The sequence below is a fragment of the Scyliorhinus torazame genome, chromosome 19 (assembly GCF_047496885.1).
Source record: "Scyliorhinus torazame isolate Kashiwa2021f chromosome 19, sScyTor2.1, whole genome shotgun sequence".
NCBI classification, from domain to species: domain Eukaryota; kingdom Metazoa; phylum Chordata; class Chondrichthyes; order Carcharhiniformes; family Scyliorhinidae; genus Scyliorhinus; species Scyliorhinus torazame.
The window spans coordinates 15,798,976-15,823,006 of record NC_092725.1 but is presented as its reverse complement, the minus strand read 5'-3'; the positions used below and the strand labels follow the sequence as shown (position 1 = coordinate 15,823,006).

At 57.8% G+C, this 24,031-nt stretch overlaps 1 protein-coding gene and 1 long non-coding RNA gene across 2 annotated transcripts in view; both read left to right on the top strand.

The window, feature by feature from the left end:
• Nucleotides 1-9,284, top strand: part of stk36 (serine/threonine kinase 36 (fused homolog, Drosophila)) — a 232,024-nt gene extending 222,740 nt beyond the window's left edge. Inside the window, exons 20-22 of the mRNA XM_072485425.1 lie at nucleotides 5,920-6,030; nucleotides 7,360-7,434; nucleotides 9,099-9,284. Of these exons, the coding sequence (XP_072341526.1) occupies nucleotides 5,920-6,030; nucleotides 7,360-7,434; nucleotides 9,099-9,284 (372 nt within the window). The remainder of the gene's footprint in view (nucleotides 1-5,919; nucleotides 6,031-7,359; nucleotides 7,435-9,098) is intronic.
• Nucleotides 9,285-11,650: 2,366 nt separating this feature from the next.
• LOC140396028 (uncharacterized) lies at nucleotides 11,651-21,413 on the top strand. Its single transcript, XR_011936431.1, has 3 exons — nucleotides 11,651-11,809; nucleotides 14,883-15,069; nucleotides 21,075-21,413. It is a non-coding gene; the product is annotated as an uncharacterized lncRNA (long non-coding RNA).
• Nucleotides 21,414-24,031: the final 2,618 nt, after the last annotated feature.

The following is a 24,031-nucleotide window of genomic DNA, read 5'->3' as shown; positions in this document are numbered from 1 at the left end:
AGATTGAGTGTGTAACATTGAGGGACAGATTGAGTGTGTAACATGGGGAGGACAGATTGAGTGTGTAACGTGGGGGTGCAGATTGAGTGTGTGACATGGGGGACAGATTGAGTGTGTAACATTGGGGGACAGATTGAGTGTGTAATATTGAGGGACAGATTGGGTGTGTAACATTGGGGGACAGATTGAGTGTGTAACATTGGGGGACAGATTGAGTGTGTAACATTGGGGGACAGATTGAGTGTAACATTGGGGGACAGATTGAGTGTGTAACATGGGGGGCAGATTGAGTGTGTAACATGGGGGGCAGATTGAGTGTGTGACATGGGGGGCAGATTGAGTGTGTAACATGGGGGGACAGATTGAGTGTGTGACATGGGGGGCAGATTGAGTGTGTAACATGGGGGGACAGATTGAGTGTGTAACATTGGGGGACAGATTGAGTGTGTAACATTGGGGGACAGATTGAGTGTGTAACATTGGGGGACAGATTGAGTGTGTAACATGGGGTGACAGATTGAGTGTGTAACATTGGTGACAGATTGAGTGTGTAACATGGGGTGACAGATTGAGTGTGTAACATTGGGGGACAGATTGAGTGTAACATTGGGGGGACAGATTGAGTGTGTAACATTGGGGGACAGATTGAGTGTGTGACACGGGGGGACAGATTGAGTGTGTGACATGGGGGGACAGATTGAGTGTGTAACATTGGCGGACAGATTGAGTGTGTGACATGGGGGGCAGATTGAGTGTGTAACATTGAGGGACGGATTGAGTGTGACATGGGGGGACAGATTGAGTGTAACATTGGGGGACAGATTGAGTGTGTGACATTGGGGGACAGATTGAGTGTGTGACATTGGGGGACAGATTGAGTGTGTAACATTGGGGGACAGATTGAGTGTAACATTGGGGGACAGATTGAGTGTGTAACATTGAGGGACGGATTGAGTGTGTAACATTGGGGGACAGATTGAGTGTAACATTGGGGGACAGATTGAGTGTGTTACATTGGGGGACAGACTGAGTGTGTAACATTGGGGGGACAGATTGAGTGTAACATTGGGGGACAGATTGAGTGTGTAACATTGGGGGACAGATTGAGTGTAACATTGGGGGACAGATTGAGTGTGTTACATTGGGGGACAGACTGAGTGTGTAACATTGGGGGGACAGATTGAGTGTGTAACATTGAGGGACGGATTGAGTGTGACATGGGGGGACAGATTGAGTGTAACATTGGGGGACAGATTGAGTGTGTGACATTGGGGGACAGATTGAGTGTGTGACATTGGGGGACAGATTGAGTGTGTAACATTGGGGGACAGATTGAGTGTAACATTGGGGGACAGATTGAGTGTGTTACATTGGGGGGACAGATTGAGTGTGTAACATTGAGGGACGGATTGAGTGTGACATTGGGGGACAGATTGAGTGTGTGACATTGGGGGACAGATTGAGTGTGTAACATTGGGGGACAGATTGAGTGTGTGACATTGGGGGACAGATTGAGTGTGTGACATTGGGGGACAGATTGAGTGTAACATTGGGGGACAGATTGAGTGTAACATTGGGGGACAGATTGAGTGTGTTACATTGGGGGACAGACTGAGTGTGTAACATTGGGGGACAGATTGAGTGTGTAACATTGGGGGACAGACTGAGTGTGTAACATTGAGGGACAGATTGAGTGTAACATTGAGGGACCGATTGAGTGTGTAACATGGGGGTGCAGATTGAGTGTGTAACATTGAGGGACAGATTGAGTGTGTAACATTGGGGGACAGATTGAGTGTGTAACATTGGGGGACAGATTGAGTGTAACATTGGTGGACAGATTGAGTGTAACATTGGGGGACAGATTGAGTGTGTAACATGGGGGGGACAGATTGAGTGTAACATGGGGGGCAGATTGAGTGTAACATGGGGGACAGATTGAGTGTGTAACATGGGGGGACAGATTGAGTGTAACATGAGGGGACAGATTGAGTGTGTGACGTGGGGGGACAGATTGAGTGTGTAACATGGGGGGACAGATTGAGTGTAACATGAGGGGACAGATTGAGTGTGTGACGTGGGGGGACAGATTGAGTGTGTAACATGGGGGGACAGATTGAGTATGTAACATGGGGGTGCAGATTGAGTGTGTAACTTTGAGGGACAGATTGAGTGTAACATTGGGGGACAGATTGAGTGTGTCATATTGAGGGACAGATTGAGTGTAACATTGAGGGACAGATTGAGTGTAACATTGGGGGACAGATTGAGTGTGTAACATGGGGGTGCAGATTGAGTGTGTAACATTGGGGGACAGATTGAGTGTGTCACATTGGGGGACAGATTGAGTGTGTAACATTGAGGGACAGATTGGGTGTGTAACATTGGGGGACAGAGTGAGTGTGTAACATTGGGGGACAGATTGAGTGTGTAACATGGGGGGACAGACTGAGTGTGTAACATTGGGGGACAGATTGAGTGTGTAACATTGGGGGACAGACTGAGTGTGTAACATTGAGGGACAGATTGAGTGTAACATTGAGGGAATGATTGAGTGTGTAACATGGGGGGGCAGATTGAGTGTGTGACATTGGGGGACAGATTGAGTGTAACATTGGGAGACAGATTGAGTGTAACATTGGGGGACAGATTGAGTGTGTTACATTGGGGGACAGACTGAGTGTGTAACATTGGGGGACAGATTGAGTGTGTAACATTGGGGGACAGACTGAGTGTGTAACATTGAGGGACAGATTGAGTGTAACATTGAGGGAATGATTGAGTGTGTAACATGGGGGGGCAGATTGAGTGTGTAACATGGGGGGACAGATTGACTGTGTAACATTGGGGGACAGATTGAGTGTAACATTGGTGGACAGATTGAGTGTAACATTGAGGGACAGATTAAGTGTAACATGGGGGGACAGAATGAGTGTAACATTGGGGGACAGAATGAGTGTAACATTGGGGGACAGATTGAGTGTAACATTGAGGGACAGATTGAGTGTAAAATGGGGGACAGATTGAGTGTAACACGGGGGGACAGATTGAGTGTGAGACATGGGGGGACAGACTGAGTGTGTAACATTGAGGGACAGATTGAGTGTAACATTGAGGGACAGATTGAGTGTGTAACGTGGGGGGGCAGATTGAGTGTGTAACATGGGGGGACAGATTGAGTGTAACATTGGGGGACAGATTGAGTGTAACATTGGGGGACAGATTGAGTGTAACATTGAGGGACAGATTGAGTGTAACATTGGGGGACAGATTGAGTGTAACATTGGGGGACAGATTGAGTGTGTAACATGGGGGACAGATTGAGTGTAACATGGGGGACAGATTGAGTGTGTAACATGGGGGACAGATTGAGTGTGTAACATTGGGGGACAGATTGAGTGTGTAACATAGGGGGACAGATTGAGTGTGTAACATAGGGGGACAGATTGAGTGTGTAACATGGGGGACAGATTGAGTGTAACATGGGGGGACAGATTGAGTGTAACATGGGGGACAGATTGAGTGTGTAACATGGGGGACAGATTGAGTGTGTAACATTGGGGGACAGATTGAGTGTGTAACATAGGGGGACAGATTGAGTGTGTAACATTGGGGGACAGATTGAGTGTGTAACATTGAGGGGGAGATTGAGTGTAACATTGAGGGGGAGATTGAGTGTGTAACATTGAGGGACATATTGAGTGTGTAACATTGAGGGACAGATTGAGTGTAACATGGGGGGACAGATTGAGTGTGACGTGGGGGGACAGATTGAGTGTGTAACATTGGGGGACAGATTGAGTGTAACATTGAGGGACAGATTGAGTGTAACATTGGGGGACAGATTGAGTGTGTAACATGGGGGTGCAGATTGAGTGTAACATGGGGGACAGATTGAGTGTGTAACATTGGGGGACAGATTGAGTGTGTAACATTGGGGGACAGATTGAGTGTGTAACATAGGGGGACAGATTGAGTGTAACATGGGGGGACAGATTGAGTGTGTAACATTGGGGGACAGATTGAGTGTGTAACATTGAGGGACAGATTGAGTGTAACATTGGGGGACAGATTGAGTGTGTCATATTGAGGGACAGATTGAGTGTAACATTGAGGGACAGATTGAGTGTAACATTGGGGGACAGATTGAGTGTAACATTGGGGGACAGATTGAGTGTGTAACATTGGGGGACAGATTGAGTGTAACATTGAGGGACAGATTGAGTGTGTAACATGGGGGTGCAGATTGAGTGTAACATGGGGGACAGATTGAGTGTGTAACATTGGGGGACAGATTGAGTGTGTAACATTGGGGGACAGATTGAGTGTAACATTGAGGGACAGATTGAGTGTAACATTGGGGGACAGATTGAGTGTAACATTGAGGGACAGATTGAGTGTGTAACATGGGGGTGCAGATTGAGTGTAACATGGGGGACAGATTGAGTGTGTAACATTGGGGGACAGATTGAGTGTGTAACATTGGGGGACAGATTGAGTGTGTAACATAGGGGGACAGATTGAGTGTAACATGGGGGGACAGATTGAGTGTGTAACATTGGGGGACAGATTGAGTGTGTAACATTGAGGGACAGGTTGAGTGTGTAACATTGAGGGACAGGTTGAGTGTGTGACATGGGGCAGATTGAGTGTGTAACATTGGGGGACAGATTGAGTGTGTAACATGGGGGGGACAGATTGAGTGTAACATTGAGGGGGAGATTGAGTGTGTAACATTGAGGGACATATTGAGTGTGTAACATTGAGGGACAGATTGAGTGTAACATGGGGGGACAGATTGAGTGTGTGACGTGGGGGGACAGATTGAGTGTGTAACATTGGGGGACAGATTGAGTGTAACATTGGGGGACAGATTGAGTGTAACATTGGGGGACAGATTGAGTGTAACATGGGGGACAGATTGAGTGTGTAACATGGGGGGACAGATTGAGTGTGTAACATGGGGGGACAGATTGAGTGTGTGACATTGGGGACAGATTGAGTGTGTAACATGGGGCGACAGATTGAGTGTAACATTGGGGGACAGATTGAGTGTGTTACTTTGGGGGACAGATTGAGTGTGTAACATGGGGGGGACAGATTGAGTGTGTAACATTGGGGAACAGATTGAGTGTGTTACATTGGGGGACAGATTGAGTGTGTGACATGGGGGGGACAGATTGAGTGTGTAACATTGAGGGACAGATTGAGTGTGTAACATTGGGGGACAGATTAAGTGTGTAACATGGGGGGGCCAGATTGAGTGTGTAACATTAGGGGCCACAGATTAGCTGGACAGAGAGAAACTCTTCTCTTTCGTGCAGGGGTTAATAGACTCGGTCCCTCCTTGCCTCGGTCCCTCCCCTCTGTCCCTCCCTCCCCTCTGTCCCTCCCTCCCCTCTGTCCCTCCCTCCCCTCTGTCCCTCCCTCCCCTCTGTCCCTCCCTCCCTTCCGTCCCTCCCTCCCTCCGTCCGTCCCTCCCTCCATCCCTCTGTCCCTCCCTCGGTCCTTCCCTCCCTCGTCCTTCCCTCCCTCCCTCCTTCCCTCCCTCCCTCCTTCCCTCCTTCCCTCCTTCCCTCCCTCCCTCCCTCCCTCCCTCCTTCCCTCCCTCCCTCCTTCCCTGCCTCCCTCCGTCCTTCCCTCACTCCGTTCTTCCGTCCCTCTCCCGCCCTCCATCCCCCTCTCCCGCCCTCCATCCTACTCTGCCACCCTCCATCCCACTCTCCTGCCCTCCATCCCTCTCCCGCCCTCCATCCTTCTCTCCCGCCCTCCATCCCACTCTCCCGCCCTCCCTCTCCCGCCCTCCATCTCCCTCTCCCGCCCTCCATCTCCCTCTCCTGCCCTACATCTCTACTCCACCTTTCTCTCCCTTCATTACCTGCTCCCCACCATCACCTTCTCTGCTCCTTCTCTGCACAGTGTGCTGCTGCCTTCCTGATGATCGAGCTCACCACCAGAGGTTCCGCTGTGGACATTCAGAGTGAAGACTTCCTCAAAACGGTCCACACAGCCCTGCTATCCTCTGTACAGGTGGGTACCTGACTGGGAGGATCAGAAACGTCCATCACGGTTTACTGTATCTAACCCCGTGCTGTACCAGTCCTGGGAGTGTTTGATGGAGACAGTGTAGAGGGAGCTTTACTCTGTATCTCACCCCGTGCTGTACCTGTCCTGGGAGTGTTTGATTGGGACAGTGTAGAGGGTGCTTTACACTGTATCTAACCCCGTGCTGTACCTGTCCTGGGAGTGTTTGATGGGGACAGTGTAGAGGGAGCTTTACTCTGTATCTAACCCCGTGCTGTACCTGTCCTGGGAGTGTTTGATAGGGACAGTGTAGAGGGAGCTTCATCTGTATCTAACCCCGTGCTGTACCTGTCCTGGGAGTGTTTGATAGGGACAGTGTAGAGGGAGCTTTACTCTGTATCTAACCCCGTGCTGTACCTGTCCTGGGAGTGTTTGATGGGGACAGTGCAGAGGGAGCTTTACTCTGTATCTCACCCCGTGCTGTACGTGCCCTGGGAGTGTTTGATGGGGACAGTGTAGAGGAAGCTTTACTCTGTATCTAACCCCGTGCTGTACCTGTCCTGGGAGTGTTTGATAGGGACAGTGTAGAGGGAGCTTCATCTGTATCTAACCCCGTGCTGTACCTGTCCTGGGAGTGTTTGATAGGGACAGTGTAGAGGGAGCTTTACTCTGTATCTCACCCCGTGCTGTACCTGTCCTGGGAGTGTTTGATGGGGACAGTGTAGAGGGAGCTTTACTCTGTATCTTACCCCGTGCTGTACCTGTCCTGGGAGTGTTTGATGGGGACAGTGTAGAGGGAGCTTTACTCTGTATCTAACCCCGTGCTGTACCTGTCCTGGGAGTGTTTGATGGGGACAGTGTAGAGGGAGCTTTACTCTGTGTCTAACCCCGAGCTGTACCTGTCGTGGGAGTGTTTGATGGGGACGGTGTAGAGGGAGCTTTACTCTGTATCTAACCCCGTGCTGTACCTGTCCTGGGAGTGTTTGATGGGGACAGTGTAGAGGGAGCTTTACTCTGTATCTAACCCCGTGCTGTACCTGTCCTGGGAGTGTTTGATGTGGACAGTGTAGAGGGAGCTTTACTCTGTATCTAACCCCGTGCTGTACCTGTCCTGGGAGTGTTTGATGGGGACAGTGTCGAGGGAGCTTTACTCTGTATCTAACCCCGTGCTGTACCTGTCCTGGGAGTGTTTGATGGGGACAGTGTAGAGGGAGCTTTACTCTGTTTTTAACCCCGTGCTGTACCTGTCCTGGGAGTGTTTGATGGGGACAGTGTAGAGGGAGCTTTAATCATTGCTGTGTGGACTTTGAATGAGGATTATTTTACACTCTGCAGCTTTCTGTTTCACCACCGATGAACCTGGGAATGTTTGATGGTTTGCTAACTCTCTTGGTGCAGTTTGTAAATGAGGTACTGGAATCACTTGTTTATTCGGTATTCAAGCACTGTTGCTCGGTCACACACGAACTCTCGCTCGGTACGCATGCACTTGGCGCAGGCACGCACACACTCTCGGTGACACACGCTTGCACAAGCACTCGCTCGCGCACTCACTCTCGGTCGATCACGCGCGCAATCTCTTGGTCGATCACGCGCGCACTCTCTCGGTCGATCACGCGCGCACTCTCTCGGTCGATCACGCGCGCACTCTCTCGGTCGATCACGCGCGCACTCTCTCGGTCGATCACGCGCGCACTCTCTCGGTCGATCACGCGCGCACTCTCTCGGTCGATCACGCGCGCACTCTCTCGGTCGATCACGCGCGCACTCTCTCGGTCGATCACGCGCGCACTCTCTCGGTCGATCACGCGCGCACTCTCTCGGTCGGTCACGCGCGCACGCTCTCGGTCGGTCACGCGCGCAGTCTCTCGGTCGATCACGCGCGCACTCTCTCGGTCGATCACGCGCGCACTCTCTCGGTCGATCACGCGCGCACTCTCTCGGTCGATCACGCGCGCACTCTCTCGGTCGATCACGCGCGCACTCTCTCGGTCGATCACGCGCGCACTCTCTCGGTCGATCACGCGCGCACTCTCTCGGTCGATCACGCGCGCACTCTCTCGGTCGGTCACGCGCGCACTCTCTCGGTCGGTCACGCGCGCACTCTCTCGGTCGGTCACGCGCGCAGTCTCTCGGTCGATCACGCGCGCAGTCTCTCGGTCGATCACGCGCGCAGTCTCTCGGTCGATCACGCGCGCAGTCTCTCGGTCGATCACGCGCGCAGTCTCTCGGTCGATCACGCGCGCACTCTCTCGGTCGATCACGCGCGCACTCTCTCGGTCGATCACGCGCGCACTCTCTCGGTCGATCACGCGCGCACTCTCTCGGTCGATCACGCGCGCACTCTCTCGGTCGATCACGCGCGCACTCTCTCGGTCGATCACGCGCGCACTCTCTCGGTCGATCACGCGCGCACTCTCTCGGTCGATCACGCGCGCACTCTCTCGGTCGATCACGCGCGCACTCTCTCGGTCGATCACGCGCGCACTCGGTCGGTCATGCGCTCACTCTCTCGGTCGGTCACGCGCGCGCACTCTCGGTCGGTCACGCGCGCACTCTCGCTCGGTCACGCGCGCACTCTCGCTCTATCGCTCGGTCACGCGCGCACTCTCGCTCTATCGCTCGGTCACGCGCGCACTCTCGCTCTATCGCTCGGTCACGCGCGCACTTTCTTGCTCTCTCGCTCGGTCACGCGCGCACTCTCTCGCTCGGTCACGCGCGCATTCTCTCGCTCGGTCACGCGCGCACCCTCTCGCTCGGTCTCGCGCGCACCCTCTCGCTCGGTCTCGCGCGCACCCTCTCGCTCGATCACGCGCTCTCTCTCTCGCCGGGCCGCGCGCGCTCTCTCTTGCTGGGCCGCGTACTCTTGCTCTGAACACATCTGAGGCCCCCTAATGGACACTCACGACCTTGAAGTGACGTCATCCTCGAATTGACTGAGGCCCTGAGTGCTGTCCCGCCCCACACACTGAATGCCTCATCTCTGGGCTATCTGTGATTCCTCTGCCCTGCCACCCACGATTGCGCTGTGTGACGGCAGATCTCATCTCTATTGCTCTGTCTCTCGATCTCAGGGCGAGCCAGCAGCACTGACGGACTTTGCTGACTCTGAATTGTGGAACAGCGTTTGGCATCGCCTGGCCCGGGGCCTGCAGCTCACTGGGGACAGGCCCGTCATGGAAGGAGAGACGCCACGGCCAGGGCAACCCAGGCCCATTCCAGATTGGAGCGCCATCTCCCCTCAGGTCAGTCTTCATTGACAATTAGCTCAAGATCGCTCTCCCTCTTTCACAATCTCGCGTACCTCCCCGCAGTCTCCCCGCCCCCGCCGCAGTCTCCCCGCCCCCCCCGCAGTCTCCACGCCCCCTCCCGCAGTCTCCACCCCCCCTCCTGCAGTCTCCCCCCCCCCCGCAGTCTTCCCCCCCGCCCCCGCAGTCTTCCCCCCCCCCCCCGCAGTCTTCCCCACCCCGCAGTCTCCCCCCCCCGCAGTCTCCCCCCCGCAGTCTCCCCGCAGTCTCCCCCGCCCCGCAGTCTCCCCCCCCGCAGTCTCCCTCCCCCTGCAGTCACCCCCCCCGCAGTCTCCCCCCCCGCAGTCTCCCCCCCCGCAGTCTCCTCCCCCCCCCGCAGTCTCCTCCCCCCGCAGTCTCCTCCCCCCGCAGTCTCCTCCCCCCCCCCGCAGTCTCCTCCCCCCCCCGCAGTCTCCTCCCCCCCCCCGCAGTCTCCCCCCCCCCGCAGTCTCCCCCCCCCCGCAGTCTCCCCCCCCGCAGTCTCCCCCCCCCGCAGTCTCCCCCCCCCCGCAGTCTCCCCCCCCCGCAGTCTCCCCCCCCCCCGCAGTCTCCCCCCCCCGCAGTCTCCCCCCCCCGCAGTCTCCCCCCCCGCAGTCTCTCCCCCCCGCAGTCTCTCCTCCCCCGCAGTCTCCCCGCCCGCAGTCTCCCCCCCCCCGCAGTCTCCCCCCCCGCAGTCTCCCCCCCCCGCAGTCTCCCCCCCCCCGCAGTCTCCCCACCCCGCAGTCTCCCCCCCGCAGTCTCCCCCTCTCCCGCAGTCTCCCCCCCCCCTCCCGCAGTCTCCCCCCCCCTCCCGCAGTCTCCCCCCCCCCCCCCGGTCTCCCCCCCTTCTCGCAGTCTCCCCCCCCCCCCCCGCAGTCTCCCCCCCCCCCCGCAGTCTCCCCCCCCCTCCCGCAGTCTCCCCCCCCCGCAGTCTCCCCCCCCCTCCCGCAGTCTCCCCCCCCTCCCGCAGTCTCCCCCCCCTCCCGCAGTCTCTCCCCCCCCCTCCCGCAGTCTCCCCCCCCCTCCCGCAGTCTCCCCCCCCCCTCCCGCAGTCTCCCCCCCTCCCGCAGTCTCCCCCACTCCCGCAGTCTCTCCCCCTGCAGTCTCTTCCCCCCCCGCGCAGTCTCCCCCCCCGCAGTCTCTCCCCCCGCAGTCTCTCCCCCCCGCCCCACAGTCTCTCACCCCCCCCCGCAGTCTCCCCCCCCCGCAGTCTCCCCCCCCCCGCAGTCTCCCTCCCCCCGCAGTCTCCCCCCCGCAGTCTCCCCCCCGCAGTCTCCCCCCCCCGCAGTCTCCCCCCCCGCAGTCTCCCCCCCCGCAGTCTCCCCCCCCGCAGTCTCCCCCGCAGTCTCCCCCGCAGTCTCCCCCCCCGCAGTCTCCCCCCCCGCAGTCTCCCCCCCCGCAGCCCCCCCCCGCAGTCTCCCCCCCCGCAGTCTCCCCCCCCCGCAGTCTCCCCCCCCCGCAGTCTCCCCCCCGCAGTCTCCCCGCAGTCTCCCCCGCCCCGCAGTCTCCCCCCCCGCAGTCTCCCTCCCCCTGCAGTCACCCCCCCCGCAGTCTCCCCCCCCACAGTCTCTCCCCCCCACAGTCTCTCCCCCCCACAGTCTCCCCCCCTCCCACAGTCTCCCCCCCCCCACAGTCTTCCCCCCCCCACAGTCTCCCCCTCACGACTCCCCCATCCCCCTCTCTCGACCCCCCCTCTTGACCCCTCTCTCGACCCCCCCACTCCCCCTCTCGATCCCCCTCTCTTGACCCCCCACCCACTCTCTTGACCCCCCCCCCACCCCATCTTGACCCCCCACCACCCTCTCTCAACCCCTACTTCCCATCTCTCGACCACCCCACCATCTCTCTCAACCCCCCCTCCACCTTTCTCGACCCCCCCCCTCTTTCGACCCCCCAGCTCCTCTCTCTCGCCATCCCCCACCATCCACTCTCAGCCCCTCACCTCACCCCTCCCTCGACACCCCCCCACCCCACCCTACCCTCTCTCAACCCCCCCTCCAGCCCACCCTCTCTCGACCCCCCCCAACCCTCTCTCGACCCCCCCCCCAACCCTCTCTCGACCCCCCCCCCAACCCTCTCTCGACCCCCCAACCCTCTCTCGACCCCCCAACCCTCTCTCGACCCCCCAACCCTCTCTCGACCCCCCAACCCTCTCTCGACCCCCCAACCCTCTCTCGACCCCCCAACCCTCTCTCGACCCCCCAGCCGTCTCTCGACCCCCCAGCCCTCTCTCGACCCCCCAACCCTCTCTCGACCCCCCAACCCTCTCTCGACCCCCCTACCTCACCCTCTCCCGACCCCCCTCGTACCTTCCGTCCACATTTGTAATTCTCACCAGACATTCTGTGGTCTCTCGCACTCTCTCTGGCAGGTATTCTGACCTTCCTTGGACTGGCTACTCTGGTCTTCATTGCGGTCCCTTACCAGTGCCTACCCCTGCTGGCCAGCCCGACAAGTGTTGTGACAGCTACGCTTCGCCAACTGCTCTCTGACGATTTCCTCGATCATCTCGGTCAAAGGTTAGTATCACAGGTACAGCAGGGGTTAGATACAGAGTAAAGCTCCCTCTACACTGTCCCCATCAAACTCTCCCAGGACAGGTACAGCACGGGGTGAGATACAGAGTAAAGCTCCCTCTACACTGTCCCCATCAAACACTCCAGGACAGGTACAGCACGGGGTTAGATACAGAGTAAAGCTCCCTCTACACTGTCCCCGTCAAACACTCCCAGGACAGGTACAGCACGGGGTTTGATACAGATTAAAGCTCCCTCTACACTGTCCCCATCAAACACTCCCAGGACAGGTACAGCACGGGATTAGATACAGAGTAAAGCTCCCTCTACACTGTCCCCATCAAACACTCCCAGGACGGGTACAGCACGGGGTTAGATACAGAGTAAAGCTCTCTCTACACTGTCCCCATCAAACACTCCCAGGACAGGTACAGCACGGGGTTAGATACAGAGTAAAGCTCCCTCTACACTGTCCCCATCAAACTCTCCCAGGACAGGTACAGCACGGGTGAGATACAGAGTAAAGCTCCCTCTACACTGTCCCCATCAAACACTCCCAGGACAGGTAACAGCACGGGGTTAGATACAGAGTAAAGCTCCCTCTACACTGTCCCCGTCAAACACTCCCAGGACAGGTACAGCACAGGGTTAGATACAGAGTAAAGCTCCCTCTACACTGTCCCCATCAAACACTCCAGGACAGGTACAGCACGGGGTTAGATACAGAGTAAAGCTCCCTCTACACTGTCCCCATCAAACACTCCCAGGACAGGTACAGCACGGGATTAGATACAGAGTAAAGCTCCCTCTACACTGTCCCCATCAAACACTCCCAGGACGGGTACAGCACGGGGTTAGATACAGAGTAAAGCTCTCTCTACACTGTCCCCATCAAACACTCCCAGGACAGGTACAGCACGGGGTTAGATACAGAGTAAAGCTCCCTCTACACTGTCCCCATCAAACACTCCCAGGACAGGTACAGCACGGGGTTAGATACAGAGTAAAGCTCCCTCTACACTGTCCCCATCAAACACTCCCAGGACAGGTACAGCACGGGATTAGATACAGAGTAAAGCTCCCTCTACACTGTCCCCATCAAACACTCCCAGGACGGGTACAGCACGGGGTTAGATACAGAGTAAAGCTCTCTCTACACTGTCCCCATCAAACACTCCCAGGACAGGTACAGCACGGGATTAGATACAGAGTAAAGCTCCCTCTACACTGTCCCCATCAATCACTCCCAGGGGGGTGGGGGGAGGAACGAGAAGGACTCTCAGGGTTGTTAATATATACTGTATAATATGTATAGGTCGTTGCTACAGATAATTATATACTGGACTGTTAAATTATATGTTTGGAGAGTGTTACTTGTGATAAGGCAGTTGCCAATTAGGGTTAGTTTTCATTTTTGTTATTTATTATTTATTCATTTTCTGTTTATAAAATAGGTCATTGTTATTTGTGTTGTTATAATATTGTGTAAAGGATGTACAATGTACTGTGTTGGTTGGCCAAAAATTTTCAATAAAATATTTTATTTAAAAAAACACTCCCAGGACAGGTACAGCATGGGGTTAGATACATAGTAAAGCTCCCTCTACACTGTCGCCATCAAACACTCCCAGGACAGGTACAGCACGGGGTTAGATACAGAGTAAAGCTCCCGCTTCACTGTCCCCATCAAACACTCCCAGGACAGGTACAGCACGGGGTTACATACAGAGTAAAGCTCCCTCTACACTGTCCCCATCAAACACTCCCAGGACAGGTACAGCACGGGGTTAGATACAGTGTAAAGCTCCCTCTACACAGTCCCCATCAAACACTCCCAGGACAGGTACAGCACGGGGTTAGATACAGAGTAAAGCTCCCTCTACACTGTCGCCATCAAACACTCCCAGGACAGGTACAGCACGGGGTTAGATACAGAGTAAAGCTCCCTCTACACTGTCGCCATCAAACACACCCAGGACAGGTACAGCACGGGGTTAGATACAGAGTAAAGCTCCCTCTATACTGTCCGCATCAAACACTCCCAGGGCAGGTACAGCACGGGGTTACATACAGAGTAAAGCTCCCTCTACACTGTCCCCATCAAACACTCCCAGGACAGGTACAGCACGGGGTTAGATACAGTGTAAAGCTCCCTCTACACAGTCCCCATCAAACACTCCCAGGACAGGTACAGCACGGGGTTAGATACAGAGTAAAGCTCCCTCTACACTGTCCCCATCAAAAACTCCCAGGACAGGTACAGCACGGGGTTAGATACAGAGTAAAGCTCCCTCCACACTGTCCCCATCAAACACTCCCAGGACAGGTACAGCACGGGGTTAGATACAGAGTAAAGCTCCCTCTACACTGTCCCCATCAAACACTCCCAGGACAGGTACAGCACGGGGTTAGATACAGAGTAAAGCTCCCTCTACACTGTCCCCATCAAACACTCCCAGGACAGGTACAGCACGGGATTAGATACAGAGTAAAGCTCCCTCTGCACTGTCCCCCATCAAACACTCCCAGGACAGGTACAGCACGGGGTTAGATACAGAGTAAAGCTCCCTCTACACTGTCCCCATCAAACATTCCCAGGACAGGTACAGCACGGGGTTAGATACAGAGTAAAGCTCCCTCTACACTGTCCCCATCAAACACTCCCAGGACAGGTACAGCACGGGGTTAGATACAGAGTAAAGCTCCCTCTACACTGTCCCCATCAAACACTCCCAGGACAGGTACAGCACGGGGTTAGATACAGAGTAAAGCTCCCTCTACACTGTCCCCATCAAACACTCCCAGGACAGGTACAGCACGGGATTAGATACAGAGTAAAGCTCCCTCTGCACTGTCCCCCATCAAACACTCCCAGGACAGGTACAGCACGGGGTTAGATACAGAGTAAAGCTCCCTCTACACTGTCCCCATCAAACACTCCCAGGACAGGTACAGCACGGGGTTAGATACAGAGTAAAGCTCCCTCTACACTGTCCCCATCAAACATTCCCAGGACAGGTACAGCACGGGGGTGGATGTCTTTCTCTGAGCAGTGTTTTGCTGTGTCCATGTCTAGGTTGGATCTCTCTGCTGCCAGTCTTGATGCTAATCCTGCTGATGTTGGAGTTCAGACAGTGCACGATGTAGTCATGAGAGTTTGTCAGCTGCTGTGCTTCCCCTTTGCAATGGATGTAGAGGAGTCAATGTTCAGTGATATTCTACTTGCTCTGCTTGAGGGAGAGTTTGTACGGCATCTCATACAGGTAGAGTCTGCAGCGTTGGCACACACCAGCATGTGCTCTCTCGCTCACACACTCTCTATCCCACATGCCCTCTCACAAAGAGACACATGCACAAAACAGATGGGCAGTTAGTCTGTGAACACCTGTGACACGCTCAAACTTTCTCACACATTGTTAGAGTCCTTCATTTTCATTTCCTTTGTTTCCACTTGTTTTATTGTTTTTGGTCCAAGGACTCATAATCGGAATGCACCTTTAAGCAGTTCAGCTGAGGCAGCCTGCTAGTCAGGACAGTGTGTTCCCAGGTTATGTTTCTTTGGAAAGGAGAATAAAGACTTTCCAGGTATCTGAAGAACCAGCTTTAGAGGAAGTTGATTCAATTGGCTAGCTGGCAACCTGGCCAGGAATAGTGTTCAGATTGATGGCCAGGGGCACTGTTCTAGATGACCGCCAGGGACAGTGCTCTGGCTGACAGCCAGGGACAGTGCTCTGGCTGGCGGCCAGGGACAGTGCTCTGGCTGACGGCCAGGGACAGTGCTCTGGCTGACGGCCAGGGACAGTGCTCTGGCTGACGGCCAGGGACAGTGCTCTGGCTGACGGCCAGGGACAGTGCTCTGGCTGGCGGCCAGGGACAGTGCTCTGGCTGACGGCCAGGGACAGTGCTCTGGCTGACGGCCAGGGACAGTGCTCTGGCTGACGGCCAGGGACAGTGCTCTGGCTGACGGCCAGGGACAGTGCTCTGGCTGACGGCCAGGGACAGTGCTCTGGCTGACGGCCAGGGACAGTGCACTGGCTGGCGGCCAGGGACAGTGCCACTGGCTGGCGGCCAAGGGACAGTGCTCTGGCTGACGCCCAGGGACAGTGGCTCTGGCTGACGGCCAGGGACAGTGCTCTGGCTGACGGCCAGGGACAGTGCTCTGGCTGACGGCCAGGGACAGTGCACTGGCAGGCGGCCAGGGACAGTGCTCTGGCTGACGCCCAGGGACAGTGCTCTGGCTGGCGGCCAGGGACAGTGCTCTGGCTGGCGGCCAGGGACAGTGCTCTGGCTGGCGGCCAGGGACAGTGCTCTGGCTGACGGCCAGGGACAGTGCTCTGGCTGACGCCAGGGACAGTGCTCTGGCTGACGGCCAGGGACAGTGCTCTGGCTGACGGCCAGGGACAGTGCTCTGGCTGACGCCCAGGGACAGTGCTCTGGCTGAAAAAAGTTAGGCATTGGTTCCTGCAGGATGCTTCTGAGAGAACTGGACAGACATGATTAGTAGACCCTGAACGAACAAGGAGCTCTGTCTCTCTCTCTTGAAGTAAAGGATTACTTTATTGTTCTAAAACCAACGAGAGTCTGATACATCTTTCCTATACAGTTGAATTGATCGAAGGGCAGCACGGTGGCACAGTGTTTTGCACTGCTGCCCCACGGCGCCGAGGTCCCAGGTTCAATCCCGGCTCTGGGTCACTGTCCGTGTGGAGTTTGCACATTCTCCCCGTGTTTGCGTGGGTTTCGCCCCCACAACCCAAAGATGTGCAGGTTAGGTGAATTGGCCACACAAAATTGCTCCTTAATTGGAAAAAAACAATTGAGTACTCTAAATTTACTGAAATAAAAAAAGTTGATATGATCGTGAATCTCCAAAGAAAGGAATCCGCCTTGGCAGAGAACCTTCTCAAGCTCCGAAGGAAGAGGCATCGAAGTGAAAGCTTGAACTCCTGAAAGACTTTAATTGGAGGCCGCCTGATGCATCGGAAATCCTTTATCCTTTTATTTTATCAATATGTTCATCTCACTCCACCACCTTTTCCCTCTGTCTTTTGTGTGTGTGTAAATGTATAAATATCAAAACATAGAGTGGGGGCGAGTTGGAAAGACTGGGAGTTGGGTAAGGGGTAATCAACAAGTCAATCACAGTTTTGTCAGTTTAATTATAATACATTTATAATTTACCCGTTCCCACGCACTTCTCGCTCGCGCTCCCACACACTCGCAGCCTCTCCCACGCACTCGCAGCTGCTCCTGCGCACACTCGCAGCCTCTCCCGCGCGCACACGCAGCCTCTCCAGCGCACACTCGCAGCTGCTCCTGCGCACACATGCAGCCTCTCCAGCGCACACTCGCAGCCTCTCCCGCGCACTCGCAACCGCTCCTGCGCGCGCACGCAGCCACTCCCGCGCGCTCAGCAGCCACTCCCGCGCACTCGCAGCCACTCCCGCGCACTCGCAGCCACTCCCGCGCACTCGCAGCCACTCCCGCGCACTCGCAGCCATTCCCGCGCACATCGCAGCCACTCCCGCGCACTCGCAGGCCGCTCCTGCGCGCACACGCAGCCACTCCCGCGCACTCGCAGCCACTCCCGCGCACTCGCAGCCACTCCCGCGCACTCGCAGCCCATTCCCGCGCACTCGCAGCCACTCCCGCGCACTCGCAGCGCTCCTGCGCGCACTCGCAGCCACTCCCGCGCACTTCGCAGCCACTCCCGCGCACTCGCAGCCGCTCCTGCGCGCACACGCAGCCACTCCCGCGCACTCGCAGCCACTCCCGCGCACACGCAGCCACTCCCGCGCACTCGCAGCCGCTCCTGCGCGCACACGCAGCCACTCCCGCGCACACGCAGCCACTCCCGCGCACTCGCAGCTGCTCCTGCGCGCACACGCAGCCACTCCCGCGCACACGCAGCCGCTCCCGCGCACTCGCAGCGCTCCCGCGCACTCGCAGCCGCTCACGCGCACACTCACAGCACCTCCAGCGCACACTCGCAGCCGCTCACAGCGCACACTCGCAGCCCGCTCACGCGCACACTCGCAGCCGCTCACGCGCACACTCGCAGCCGCTCCCGCGCACTTCGCAGCCGCTCATGCGCACACTCGCAGCACCTCCAGCGCACACTTGCAGCACCTCCAGCGCACACTCGCAGCACCTCCAGCGCACACTCGCAGCCGCTCACGCGCACACTCGCAGCCGCTCACGCGCACACTCGCAGCCGCTCCCGCGCACACTCGCAGCCCGCTCCCGCGCACACTCACAGCACCTCCAGCGCACTCTCGCAGCACCTCCAGCGCACACTCGCAGCCGCTCCCGCGCACACTCGCAGCACCTCCAGCGCACACTCGCAGCACCTCCAGCGCACACTCGCAGCTGCTCCGCGCACACTCACAGCACCTCCAGCGCACACTCGCAGCACCTCCAGCGCACTCGCAGCCGCTCACTGCGCACACTCGCAAGCCGCTCACGCGCACACTCGCAGCCGCTCCCGCGCACACTCGCAGCACCTCCAGCGCACTCCTCGCAGCACCTCCAGCGCACACTCGCAGCCGCTCCCGCGCACACTCGCAGCACCTCCAGCGCACACTCGCAGCCGCTCCCGCGCACACTCGCAGCACCTCCAGCGCACACTCGCAGCACCTCCAGCGCACACTCGCAGCACCTCCAGCGCACACTCGCAGCTGCTCACGCGCACACTCGCAGCCGCTCACGCGCACACTCGCAGCCCGCTCCCGCGCACACTCACAGCACCTCCCGCGCACACTCGCAGCCCGCTCACGCGCACTCGCAGCCGCTCCCGCGCACACTCACAGCACCTCCAGCGCACACTCGCAGCCACTCACGCTCTCACTCGCAGCCGCTCCCGCTCGCACACTCAGCACCTCCAGCGCACACTCGCAGCCACTCACCGCTCTCACTCGCAGCCGCTCACGCGCACACTCACAGCACCTCCAGCGCACACTCACAGCACCTCCAGCGCACTCGCAGCACCTCCAGCGCACACTCGCAGCACCTCCAGCGCACACTCGCAGCACCTCCAACGCACACTCGCAGCACCTCCAGCGCACACTCAGCCGCTCACAGCGCACACTCACAGCACCTCCAGCGCACACCTCGCAGCCACTCACGCTCTCACTCGCAGCCGCTCACGCGCACACTCACAGCACCTCCAGCGCCCACTCGCAGCCGCTCTCCGCGCACACTCGCAGCACCTCCTGCGCATACTTGCAGCCTCTCCCGCGCGCACACGCAGCCTCTCCAGCGCACACTCGCAGCACCTCCTGCGCACACTCGCAGTCGCTCCCGCGCACACTCACAGCACCTCCAGCGCACACTCGCAGCCGCTCACCGCGCTCACTCGCAGCCGCTCACGCGCACACTCGCAGCCGCTCACGCGCACACTCGCAGCCGCTCACAGCGCACACTCGCAGCCGCTCACGCGCACACTCGCAGCCGCTCACGCGCACACTCACAGCACCTCCAGCGCACACTCGCAGCACCTCCTGCGCACACTCGCACCTCCTGCGCACACTCGCACCTCCTGCGCACACTCGCAGCCGCTCCCGCGCACACTCGCAGCCGCTCCCGCGCACACTCGCAGCCGCTCCCGCGCACACTCACAGCACCTCCAGCGCACACTCGCAGCACCTCCAGCGCACACTCGCAGCCGCTCACGCGCACACTCGCAGCCGCTCCCGCGCACACTCACAGCACCTCCCGCGCACACTCGCAGCCGCTCACGCGCACACTCGCAGCCGCTCCCGCGCACATTCACAGCACCTCCAGCGCACACTCGCAGCCACTCACGCTCTCACTCGCAGCCGCTCCCGCGCACACTCACAGCACCTCCAGCGCACAATCACAGCCACTCACGCTATCACTCGCTGCCGCTCACGCGCACACTCACAGCACCTCCAGCGCACACTCACAGCACCTCCAGCGCACTCGCAGCCGCTCACAGCGCACACTCGCAGCACCTCCAGCGCACACTCGCAGCACCTCCAGCGCACACTCACAGCCGCTCACGCGCACACTCACAGCACCTCCAGCGCACAATCGCAAGCCACTCACGCGCACACTCACAGCACCTCCAGCGCCCACTCGCAGCTGCTCACGCGCACACTCGCAGCACCTCCAGCGCACACTCGCAGCACCTCCTGCGCACACTCGCAGCCGCTCACGCGCACACTCGCAGCACCTCCAGCGCACACTCGCAGCACCTCCTGCGCATACTTGCAGCCTCTCCAGCGCGCACACGCAGCCTCTCCAACGCACACTCGCAGCACCTCCTGCGCACACTCGCAGCCGCTCCCGCGCAAACTCACAGCACCTCCAACGCACACTCACAGCACCTCCAACGCACACTCGCAGCCGCTCACGCGCACACTCACAGCACATCCAGCGCACACTCGCAGCACCTCCTGCACACACTCGCAGCACCTCCTGCGCACACTCGCAGCCTCTCACACGCGCACACACGCAGCCTCTCCAGCGCACACTCGCAGCTGCTCCTGCGCACACTCGCAGCACCTCCAGCGCACACTCGCAGCACCTCCAGCGCACACTCACAGCACCTCCAGCGCACACTCGCAGCACCTCCAGCGCACACTCGCAGCCGCTCCCGCGCACACTCACGGAGAGATTGACTTGGGTTAAGAGTGTTCTGGTCAGATGCAGTTTTATAATTTTTTAATGAAATTTTCAATATTTTATTTTATCATCTACTAATTCCATCTCTTTCTTTTATCTCCTTTCCTGCTTTCTCTTGCTCTCCCCCACCCATGTCTCGCCCTTCCCCGCCCCGTCCTTCCACCCCCGCCTCGCTCCCCCCCCTCCCCCTCCTTCTGTCTCACTCGCTCCCTCCGTCTCCCTCCCTCTCCCTCCCTCCCTCTCTCTCCCTCCCTCTCCCTCCCTCCCTCTCCCTCCCTCCCTCCGTCTCGCTCCCTCCGTCTCGCTCCCTCCGTCTCGCTCCCTCCGTCTCGCTCCCCCTCCCTCGCTCCCCCTCCCTCGCTCCCCCTCCCTCGCTCCCCCCCCTCCGTCTCCCTCCCTCCCTCCGTCTCCCTCTCCCTCCCTCCCTCCGTCTCCCTCCCTCCCTCCGTCTCCCTCCCTCCCTCCCTCCGTCCGTCTCCCTCCCTCCCTCCGTCTCCCTCCCTCCCTCCGTCCGTCTCCCTGCCTCCCTCCCTCCCTCCGTCTCGCTCCCTGTCTTCCTCCCTCCCTCCCTCTGTCTCCCTCCCTCCCTCCGTCTCCCTCCCTCCCTCCGTCTCCCTCCCAGGTGGTCCTGCACCGTTTGCCGATGCTCTCAGCCGAGATTGCCCTCAGTCTCCTGTGTCGCCTGGTGTTGAGCGGTGCCGGCTTCGTGGATCAATTTGTGGCCGGCTGGGCCCCCTCCCCCTCACCCTTCCCCTCTCCCTCCGAGTATTTGGGCTGCCTCCTGCAGTCCCGGGAGATGACTCCTTCCCCTGTCCGAGCTGCTCTCCCTCCTGGCCCAGGTGGGCCGCTCCTCCCCACCGCGCCACCTGCTGTTCCTTAGGGAAGCGCTCGGGGCTTCCGACGACTGCCAGCCGCTACTGCAGGCCCTCCAGCACCCTGATGGTGCCGTCAGACGCAAAGCCTGCGGCCTGGCAGGGAGACTGCTGGCCGAGGGGGGGAGTGAGGAGGGCCGGTGGCGGACACTGCTGCTGGACAAGGTGCTGGAAAGGCTGAGGGACCAAGACCCAGGTGTGAGAGAGGCAGCCAGCTTCGCCGCCGGCAACGCGGCCTACCAGGCAGGCTCCTCTGTGCAACCTCTAACCGCGGCTCTCCCCAGCCTCGTGGGGCTCCTGAGTGATCGGCGCCCCCGGACCCGACGCAACGCCTCCTCAGCCCTCCACAACCTGGCCCGCGGAGGCTCGGCACAGCTCGGCAGGTCTCTCCTGAGGGTGGGGGCTCCGCAGCGCCTCCTTGAACTGGCCTGCCGGGACAGCCAGGCCAGCGTGAGGGAGGCAGCTCTTGCAGCTCTGCGAGCTCTCTCACACTGGCCCCACATAAGGGAGGTGAGTGCCTAGGGTATGGGGGAGGCAAGAAATGGTGGAGAGGGTTAGAGAGACCTCCCCAGATACAGGATTGTGTGTGTGAGAGAGATAGAGAGAGAGAGAGAGGGTTAGAGAGACCTCCCCAGATACAGGAGTGTGTGTGTGAGAGAGAGAGAGGGTTAGAGAGACCTCCCCAGATACAGGAGTGTGTGTGTGAGAGAGAGAGAGGGTTAGAGAGACCTCCCCAGATGCAGGAGTGTGAGAGAGAGAGAGGGTTAGAGAGACCTCCACAGATACAGGAATGTGTGTGAGAGAGAGAGAGAGAGGGTTAGAGAGACCTCCCCAGATACAGGAATGTGTGTGAGAGAGAGAGGGTTAGAGAGACGTCCCCAGATACAGGAGTGTGTGGGAGAGAGAGAGAGGTTTAGAGAGACCTCCCCAGGTACAGGAGTGTGTGTGAGAGAGAGAGAGAGAGAGACGGTTAGAGAGACCACCCCAGATACAGAAGTGTGTGAGAGAGAGGGTTAGAGAGACCCTCCCCAGATACAGGAGTGTGTGTGTGAGAGAGAGAGAGAGGGTTAGAGAGACCTTCCCAGATACAGGAGTGTATGTGAGAGGGTTAGAGAGACCTCCCCAGTTACAGGAATGTGTGTGAGAGAGAGAGAGAGGGTTAGAGAGACCTCCCCAGATACAGGACTGTGTGTGTAAGAGAGAGAGAGAGGGTTAGATAGACCTCCCCAGATACAGGACTGTGTGTGTGAGAGAGAGAGGGTGAGAGAGACCTCCCCAGGTACAGGAGTGTGTGTGTGAGAGAGAGAGAGAGGGTTAGAGAGATCTCCCCAGATACAGGACTGTGTGTGAGAGAGAGAGAGGGTTAGAGAGACCTCCCCAGATACAGGAGTATGTGTGAGAGAGAGAGAGAGGGTTGGAGAGACCTCCCCAGATACAGGAGTGTGCGTGAGAGAGAGAGAAAGAGGATTAGAGAGACCTCCCCAGTTACAGGAATGTGTGTGAGAGAGAGAGAGAGGGTTAGAGAGACCTCCCCAGATACAGGAGTGTGTGTGAGAGAGGGTTAGAGACCTCCCCAGATACAGGACTGTGTGTGTAAGAGAGAGAGAGAGAGAGAGGGTTAGAGAGACCTCCCCAGATACAGGAGTGTGTGTGAGAGAGGGTTAGAGAGACCTCCCCAGATACAGGACTGTGTGTGTGTGAGAGAGAGAGAGAGAGAGAGAGAGAGAGAGGGGGTTAGAGAGACCTCCCCAGATGCAGGGGTGTGTGAGAGAGAGAGGGTTAGAGAGACCTCCCCAGGTACAGGAGTGTGTGTGTGAGAGAGAGAGGGTTAGACAGACCTCCCCAGATACAGGAGTGTGTGTGAGAGAGAGAGAGGGTTAGAGAGACCTCCCCAGATACAGAACTGTGTGTGAGAGAGAGAGAGAGAGAGAGAGGGAAGGTTAGAGAGACCTCCCCAGATACAGGAGTGTGTGAGAGAGAGAGAGAGAGACCCCCCCAGATGCAGGAGTGTGAGAGAGAGAGGGTTAGAGAGACCTCCCCAGATACAGGAGTGTGTGTGAGAGAGAGAGAAGGTTAGGGAGACCTCCCCAGATACAGGAGTGTGTGAGAGAGAGAGAGAGGGTTAGAGAGACCTCCCCAGATACAGGAGTGTGTGAGAGAGAGAGGGTTAGTGAGACCACCCCAGATACAGGAGTGAGTGTGTGAGAGAGAGAGAGGGTTAGAGAGACCTCTCCAGATACAGGAGTGTGTGTGAGAGAGAGACCTCCACAGATACAGGAGAGTGTGAGAGCGAGAGAGAGGGGGTTAGAGAGACCTCCCCAGATACAGGAGTGTGTGAGAGTGAGAGAGAGAGGGTTAGAGATACCTCCTCAGATACAGGAGTGTGAGAGAGAGAGATAGAGGGTTAGAAAGACCTCCCCCAAATACAGGAGTGTGTGAGAGAGAGAGAGGGTTAGAGAGACCTCCACAGATACAGGAATGTGTGTGAGAGAGAGAGAGAGAGGGTTAGAGAGACCTCCCCAGATACAGGAATGTGTGTGAGAGAGAGAGGGGTTAGAGAGACCTCCCCAGATACAGGAGTGTGTGGGAGAGAGAGAGAGGTTTAGAGAGACCTCCCCAGGTACAGGAGTGTGTGTGAGAGAGAGAGGAGAGAGACGGTTAGAGAGACCCACCCCAGATACAGGAAGTGTGTGAGAGAGAGGGTTAG